At 36.0% G+C, this 9,109-nt stretch overlaps 1 protein-coding gene across 1 annotated transcript; it reads left to right on the plus strand.

The window, feature by feature from the left end:
* The first annotated feature begins 1,393 nt into the window (after window positions 1-1,393).
* LOC115974844 (BTB/POZ domain-containing protein NPY1) lies at window positions 1,394-9,109 on the plus strand. Its single transcript, XM_031095384.1, has 4 exons — window positions 1,394-2,570; window positions 5,058-5,127; window positions 6,166-7,344; window positions 8,243-9,109. Exons 1-4 carry the CDS (start codon window positions 2,509-2,511, stop codon window positions 8,780-8,782), a joined length of 1,851 nt encoding a protein of 616 aa, XP_030951244.1. The 5' UTR covers window positions 1,394-2,508; the 3' UTR covers window positions 8,783-9,109.

The following is a 9,109-nucleotide window of genomic DNA, read 5'->3' on the forward strand; positions in this document are numbered from 1 at the left end:
TACTTATTCCATGTAAAACCCTCACAGGGTGCTAATTTATGGCAACGTCTGGGTGTCTACCCGTTCATGGAAGGCACACACAATGACACAAACAATGAGAAATGGTGTTGGTCTCTGCTTTATTTATATCCATGGTGCATTATTGACTGAGCTTGACTCAATGTTATAAATACCATTCCGTAGTATGATCTAAAAAAAAAAAAAAAAACCATTCCGTACCAATAACTAGCATGACTGGTTTTTGTATTAACATCAAAACTAAATTAAGGAAACACATTCTCGCAAAGAGCTTTTAGTTCAACTTATGCTTCCTTATGTTTTCAATAAAAATGTACATGGTTTAAATTCTCTCTACTAACAACTAATTATAAAATAAAATAAAAATCTAACTTTCAAAAATGAGTTAAAATATGATTCCATAAGATCTAATTTCGTTCAAGTAATGAATTTTGATATCATTCTTGTGACCCACATCGAAATAATGTTTTATTCTTAGATGTCCAGTCAACTGCTGTGCCTCAGCACATTTCAAAGAAAACCAATTATAACTTTGGGAATAAAAAAAGAAACCTTTTGAATAAACCAAAAAAAAAAAAAACAAAAAAACAAAATTATAGGTTTTGGCTGGTATTGACTAATACGGGATGTGTCGAGCAAGTTTTCAATAAATACCTAACAAAATATCAACTCAGTATTGGATGTACCGGTTCACGCGGGAATATATTATGATTATATATCAAATTATTATTCTAATTTGTGTGTGTATATATATATATATATATGTACGTGTGTGTGTGAGAACATTGCTCTTTCCCAATTTCCAGTACCTAAAATGCTATCAAAGGTCAAAATGACAAAGTCACAAGACAAAGCTACGCGGCAGACACAGAGACATACATATGTAGTCACAACACAGCTGCATTGCTATAGCTTGTAACGTGGACTGTTATAGTTCAACAATTTGTATTATTAGATTATATTCAGTTTTGAACTTGGTTGATTTACTTGGTTCTCAATACACTGACAATACACATTCACACACAACAACAATACACAACTTGGGAAAGAAAGTTGAGGATTCTTTAAAAAAAGAGTGCATAGGAGAATGAAACCAAAACCAAACGACCACGTTGGGACCCCAGATAAGTACTAGTCGTAATGTGCTTGGTAAGAGTATATTATTATTATTTTCTTCTCTCTCACTTTTGTTGTTCAAAGAAAAGGACCCAAATCTATTTGTATCATCTCAACCACTTTTGTCAGTGCTATTAGTTGTTGTTTTTTTTTGGATCCAAAAAGATTAATAGAACTGACAAGTGACACCCATATTGATACGATAATAATAAAACAGAGCAATGAAACACAACAACATTGCAAACCATAGTTGAGGTAAAACTAGAAGTGGTAGACATGAAAATAGAGAGAAAAAGAAAGGGTAAAAAGGTAAGAAAATAAGGGGTGGCGTGCTTTAACGGCAGAGAAAAGCTTCTTTTAAAAGAGGAGAGAGAGAAAAGAGGAGAGAGAGTGAGAGGGAGAGAGAGAAGAGAAGAGGTCTGAGCCACCCTGTAAACACAGTGCTCTGCTCTCTCTCTCTACTCTTCTACTACTAATACTACCACACACACTCACAAAGCCTGAGCCTTTTTTCTCTCACTAAAACACTCTCTCTCACTTTCCCTCATTTTTGTTTTGCTGAAAGAATTCAGGGCTAGAAGGAGACAAGGGCATCAGAGGGCTTGCTCAGAGTAGAGCGTATAGAGAGAGAGACGCATTGAGATTTGCGCCAAAAAAGAAAGGATCTTCAGCGGATCAGAGTGATTTAAAGCAAAGGCGGCGACAATTTATGAGAGTTTAGAGCTCATAGAGTAGAGTAGACTTAGAGAGAGAAACTCAACAAAAAAAAATTAAAGAATTTGGATCGTTTCTCTCTTTCTCTCTCTATGTCTGTGCTCTCATGCTCTGCTTTTTTTTCCTTGTTTCTCTCTCTAAAACGCTGACGCCAATTACTTTCTCGCTTTCACTCGTCAGGCTCAGAACTCAGACCCTCTTTTAATATTTGTTTCTGTATTCAAAGCTTTGTATTCTCTTCCTTTCTTTCTTTCTCTTTCTGACGCTATTTTCCTTGTGTGTTCTTCTGGGAAACCATTGCTCGCTCTCTTTCTCTCTCTGCTCCATAGGATTTTAGATATTCTCTTTCTTTCTTCTCTACCAGCGTCATCAATGCCATCATAGAGCCTTGAAATCAATCAATGGGAAAAGCACGAAGATCGAGACAGTGGTATAAAGGTAGAGACTTGTCTCGCTCTGGTGGTGGTGGTGCTGTTTGTGGTTGTCACGGTCCTGTGGAAGCGTTCTTTTAGATAGAAGAAGAAGAAAGAGGAAGAAGAACCGCCATTTCTGAAGTGGGTTTTTGGTTTCTTCAACTGGGTTTGTCTCAAAATCCGACATTTCAGAGTGACAAATTTGCTATTTGTGCTACTTAGGAGGGGTATTCAGTGGTGAACAAAAATGAAGTTTATGAAGTTGGGTTCCAAGCCTGATGTGTTTCAAGCTGAAGGGAAAACTATCAGGTCAGTCAGTGAGTGAGGGGTTTTTCCTTTACCTCAAATTCTAAATTCATATAAAAGTTCTTTTGTGTGCTTTTTTTGGGTTCATTTTTTGTTTGATTTTGGACTTAATGGTAATGCTCTACTGGTTTAAGTTTTCTTTGTAAGAATTGTAGATTTGCTTGTATTTCTTTGTCATGCTCTGGAAATTTTCAGCAAAAGCTTACACTTAATTCAGTTTTGAGATTTGAATGTGAAGCGGAAAAAATGTAAAGCAGACATTTCTAACTTTTGAAAATTGTAAAACTAATCAAAACCTTTTTAAATTCAGTTGAAAAACCCTGTTAAGTACAAACTTTAAAAAATAAAAAGAAGGTATGGATGTGATATAATCTTAAGTCCACTCAGGAGGTGGTCCTGTCATTGAAAGGTTTCATCTTTGTGAAGAATTTGTGGCCCAGATCAATAATATAATGTCATATGGGAGTTCCAAGTTGTTTTTTGGGTAACTTCTTTACACATACAATGACATTAATTGCACCAACATTTACAATTTCTACCTCCAAATAGGTTGTACTGGCGATGCTACATGCAGATTTCCATTTATCACATCATGTGTCTAATTGGTCAGAGGAAAAGTTAAACCTGTGCATGGATGGTTTGACCATCACCAATCCAGCTTTGTTGCCTCAAGGGCATCTTTAATAACGAAGTGTCATAACCTCTTGCATGTGCACTATCTTTGTCTCGTTGCATAATGAAAATCAGACAAAAACAAAGCTAATTTGGTGGTTAATTCCTTTAATTATGGGATCACATGTTATAATGCAAATTGCATTTTTTTTTTTTGGGGGGGGGGGGGAGAGATGGGGGGGGGTGGGGGCCTTGATTTTTATGAGTATTGTTTACTTAAGCGAAAAAAAAGGGTGGTAGATATTGGAGTGTTATTACCCCATAAAATGAGTTTTCAGACCTTTTGGTTCATATCTCACATGCATGCTATGGTTTTGATTTTAGATTTTTGGGAACCAGAGGGGTGGGTTTTCTTGACCTTTGTCTGTAAATTCAAATCCATCCATTCATATACTTAAGCATCAAGCATAATTTGTATATGGATTTTAGAAGAAAGCTCTTATCTCATCCATTGGGCTTGTTATTTGGGTTAGGCAGTCCTGGTACTCAACATTTGTCTCATTATTCTTTAAGACATGTATCTTTAAACTACGATCAATTGAATGATCATACATGCACCAGCTAACATTCAATTCACTCCTGCCAATAGCCTTGTAGCTCAACTAGCACCTCCTGGAAACACTAAAGACGTCCATGGTTCAAATCCCAACTTTTGAATTATCAAACAAAACAAAAATTACTCTTCTTTGAGTTGTTATGCTCTTTGCATTTAAGACTGGATGACAATTGTGCTGCTATTTCACTGTAACTGTTATTTGGGTTATCAACTGTGTGTAAGAGCAAGTAGGGCTGTTAAAGAACTGAGTTGTTATGAACAGCTTAGACTTGGCTCAACAAAAAACTTGTTTATATTCGCTTTGTTAGCAAACAAGCCAAGCTGCCTAGGTTTGGGCTCATCTATTAAACAAGCTAAGCTCTAACATAATAATGTGTTATGAACAAGCTTGTGACTATGAGACACATAAAAATATGCTTATTAGACTTGAGATCATATTGTGCAAAGTTGTAAATAAGTATATGAGATATCAAATTATTATGTGTAATTTTTTTGATGATATAAATAGTTCATGTCATAGTAAAAATTCTATAATTTTTAACAACATAAGATTGGTGAATCTAATTTATAAATTCATAAACAGAAATCATTCTACTTAAATTTAGTTATTAATTATTAGCATGAATTTTTGAAAGGGTAAATATATATATATATATATTTTTTTTTTGTCATGGTGTTTAGTATATATGATGTAAAAAATAGATTATTCAAAGTATCTTGTGAAAAGCTTGGGCTTGTTGAATAAGAAAATGAACCAAGCTTGAACATGTTATCTAGCTTGGTGACGAGCTCAAGCTTGGCTTGTGTTTGAAGTAAAATTAAATGAATCAATCTTGAATTTTTAATACTTGGCTTGACTTATTTACAAGTACAACCCTAGGAGCAGGGTGAGGTCCTCTAATCAAGGTTACACCCAGCCCTCCCTGATACCTTTATATTACACATTACACTTTTTTTTTTTTTTTTTGAGATTGATGCCTGGTTCTATGGTCTTTGGATATTTAAAACATTTATAAGGAGAATATGTTCGGTAAAAAAATAAAAGAAGAATATGTTATATCTGTTGCATCATGTAGTGAAGAGTTAAAACTTACAATTTATAATGATATTACCATCAAAAGAATCATAACCTCTTTATAATTTTTAAAAAATATTTATTTTAGGTTATAAACCATGAGATGGTCATATGCATTTCATTTCATTTTTAACTTTGTGGTCTCCACCCTCCTTAATGGCTTAGCATATCATGTCTGTTCATGCAGGTATGTGTCATCTGATTTGGCTACGGATGTCATCATAAATGTCGGTGAAGTGAAGTTTTACCTTCATAAGGTATGGTGTTCTTTTTATGCTTTTCCCTCAAGTGGGTTGAATTTAACATTATCTTAGCTAACTGAGTTGTTTTATTCTACTTATCTAAAAAAGAATTGGTTCAATGTCTTATTATTTTAAATTGGTCAACCTGTAAAAATATTCAAAAGTAATGATATTTTCATGGTAACTAATATGCCAACTGTTCTGAGAGGAGATAATTTTATCTTTTATGCAAACAAGCATGTGAATAAAGTGAAACCAAACTAAATCGACATTAGAAGATTGGGTGACAGGTGGCTACATATGCATATCTTTTACAAAATTTACGGGTTTCTGTTTCATTGCAAAAGAATATGGAAATAGAAAATAAATAGAGCATTTGCTAGACTGAAGCTATTGTTTAAGGGCTCATACAACAGCAGTTAAAGCATCTCTTTCCAATAATCCAATCTCAAGTGAAATCTGTGTTCATTGTTGTGATTGGAGAAACATACCTGAAAACATCATTTTGGAATCTATTTTATGTTGTGTTTTTAGATGGAGATAAACCGTTTTTGTTATTTTGAAGGCTTGACCAAATGGACAACAGTCAAACAAATGATCAAATTAATAGGAAAATAACTGTCTTAATAAGAGGCATGTGGTATATGATCCATGCTTCAACCAAGAACAGGGAGCATAGGCCTCTGAATTCGGACTTTATAATGTCGTCATGGCTGGTTGAGGTCTCTTCACAGGCTGTGTTAGTACCACCCAGGAAACAGCAATGTGAATGGCATACAAAGAAAGATGATAACACTCTTTCTTGGTATCTTTTGAAGTGCAAAATTTTGTTCGTCTTACATAGATGCCTAATTATCTCTTGTAGAAACTTAACTTATGATCTAACGAGGTTACTGACAAAAAGTTATTTGCTCTGTGTACAATGTCTATGAGCATGAAAGATGTATTCTATTTTTGAGGACCAACCCCCCCCCCCAAAAAAAAAAGTGACTATTTTCCACCAGCTGTATATTCTGGTTTGTAATACTTTGTATACTGTCTTTGTCTTTGCAGTTCCCTCTCTTGTCCAAGAGCAATCGCCTGCAGAAACTAGTGATGAAGGCCAATGAGGAGAGTGATGATGAAATTCACATGGTTGATTTTCCTGGTGGGCCAAAAGCCTTTGAAATTTGTGCGAAGTTCTGCTATGGAATGACTGTTACTCTCAATGCATACAATGTCGTGGCTGCTCGTTGTGCAGCTGAGTACCTTGAGATGACTGAGGACATTGATCGAGGAAACCTGATATTTAAAATTGAGGTATTTCTCAACTCAAGTATCTTCCGTAGCTGGAAAGATTCCATTATTGTTCTCCAAACGACCAAATCTCTTCTACCATGGTCTGAAGACCTGAAAATTATTGGAAGATGCATAGATTCCATTGCCTCTAAAACTTCTGTGAACCCTGTGAACATCACCTGGTCCTACACATATAATCGGAAATTAGCAGAGCAAGATAAAATTGTCGAGGATGGAGTGAAGTTCCCTGAGAAATTCGAATCTGTTCCAAAAGATTGGTGGGTTGAAGATATATGTGAGTTGGAGATTGATCTTTACAAGCGAGTTATGATTGCTGTAAAATCAAAGGGAAGAATGGATGGTAGCGTAATTGGGGAGGCACTAAAAACTTATGCAGTTAGATGGTTGCCGGATTCTGTTGATGCTTTGGTTTCTGATGCTCATGCCTGGAGGAACACATCTTTGGTAGAAACAATTGTTTGCTTACTGCCATCTGACAGAGGTGTGGGTTGTTCATGTAGTTTCTTGCTGAAACTATTGAAAGTTGCAATTTTAGTTGGAGCGGATGAGTCATCAAGGGAAGATTTGGTGAATAGGATAAGTATGAAGTTACATGAGGCTTCTGTTACGGATTTATTGATCCCATCTCGGCCTCCTCAAATTACTACATATGATGTTGAGTTGGTGCAATGCATTGTAAATCGATTTTTGATGCATGAAAAGTCTAATTGGGATATGGATGTTGTTGGGAAGAATGAGAAGGGGGTTGATAGTTTTGTCTTGGGGCATGGATTCTTGTTGAGTGTTGCTAAACTGATTGATGGTTATCTTGCGGAAATTGCACGTGATCGAAATCTTACCCTGTCTAGTTTCATTGACTTATCACATACAATTCCTCAGTCAGCAAGATTAATTCATGATGGATTGTACAAGGCCATAGACATTTACCTGAAGGTATGAACTGTTGGATTTTATTATGCCTTGCACGCCAATTTAGTATATTTAATTATCCGAGTTAAGCTCTTGAAATATATATACGTAAACTGGGTTATGCTTTCTGAGTATCAGTAAAGTGGCCTTTACTCATGTATTATTATACAAGAAAATTACTGTAGATGCTTAGGTATTTCAAATTCTTAGGGCTCTGAGTAGACTAACCAGACATTATCTAGCTATGGCATTAGACTTATGCTCTGCTGTGGTATGCAGAGTAATTTTTGTCTGATAGCTTCTAGCATCGGATTAAAGTGGAACATTTTCACTGCTTTGTTTCTCATATTTCCAACACAAAATATATAAAACTAATACTGTGAAATATTCTAACGCTGAGATTAGAATTATACTGATGCATTTTGTCTTGTATTTGGCTAACAATGTGTTCCAGGCTCCTTTTTGTCTTACTATTGCCTGTGCACCTGTAGCGCTTCTATCTCACATGTATTTGGTAATCACTAGAATAAGTCCCTGGGGTTGGCCACCACAAGGGGTGGTTTTTGGTTTTCAAGTTGGGCCAATGCTTGCTGAGGTGTCCTGATTGCAAATTGAAGACTCGCTCAAACCAACTCCTTGGGGTTCTTTTATTTTTGTTTCTGGGAAATGCCGTTATTTTCTTTTTGTAAATGTTATCTTCTTTGTGTTTTCTTGTTCAACATTGTCGATACATCATTAATCAAATAAGACAGGGTGAAGATTTTAAGTCACTATAATACCTCAACTCTTTTTGATTTATAAATGCATGGTGCTCTCTTGTGAATGTGAACCAGACAGCTTAACTCATGATTTAGAAGATGCAACCTATATGGATTTGAACACATTACCTGAATGAATTTCTGATAAATTATTGTGTTTTCAGGAGCATCCTAATTTAACAAAAGTTGAAAGGAAGAAGATATGTGGACTTATGGATGTCAAGAAACTGAGTATGGATGCGTCCATGCATGCTGCACAGAATGAGCGCCTGCCACTTCGGGTTGTTGTCCAGGTTCTCTTTTTTGAGCAGGTTAGAGCATCTGCTAACGTTCGATCCATTAACAACAATCCCCGCGATGCTTCACGTTCCACGACAAATACAGATGAAGAATGTGAGAAGACAGCAGCTGAAAGCTGCAGAACCCTTAAAAAGCAGATGAGTCAAATGAGGATAAAAGAGGAGGAGTTCCGGAAGAATGGGAAATTGGCTAAGAAGAACAGCAAAAATGGCAGAAGTGGCATTCAGTTACTGCCATCACGGTCGCGTAGAATATTTGATAAGCTGTGGGTTGTGGGTAAAGGGCATGGAGATAACAAGAGCTCTGAGTCATCTGGGAGTTCTCAAAGCCCGACTTCAATGGCTCCTGGAGACACCAAATCTTCTGGCTCATCATCAAGACACAGGAGGCATTCCATCTCCTAAAGGATTTTGGGAGCTCATTTCAAACTAAAAAGTGAAGAAGATTCAAACTGCTTGAAGTGTAAAAAGTGGTAGGTTTTGCCATAGCTGATAATGGGTATTAACTTAGCTGCAGTGCACAATATTCAGAGAAGGGGGTTTTCTGCAGAAAAATGTAATGAGCTTTTTGATTGCTTGATCTCTCTCTCACATCTGTTGGTTTCAAATGTAAGATCGGCTATCCTATAAAGTCAATGTAGGTTCTTTATGCTTTCTTAATACTTATGTTTCCTTGTACAGGATCTTGATCCCCTAAATTAAAGGCCGTAATGATTCAAACTTTCCCCTTCA

This window comes from Quercus lobata, chromosome 2 (assembly GCF_001633185.2).
Source record: "Quercus lobata isolate SW786 chromosome 2, ValleyOak3.0 Primary Assembly, whole genome shotgun sequence".
Lineage (NCBI taxonomy): Eukaryota > Viridiplantae > Streptophyta > Magnoliopsida > Fagales > Fagaceae > Quercus > Quercus lobata.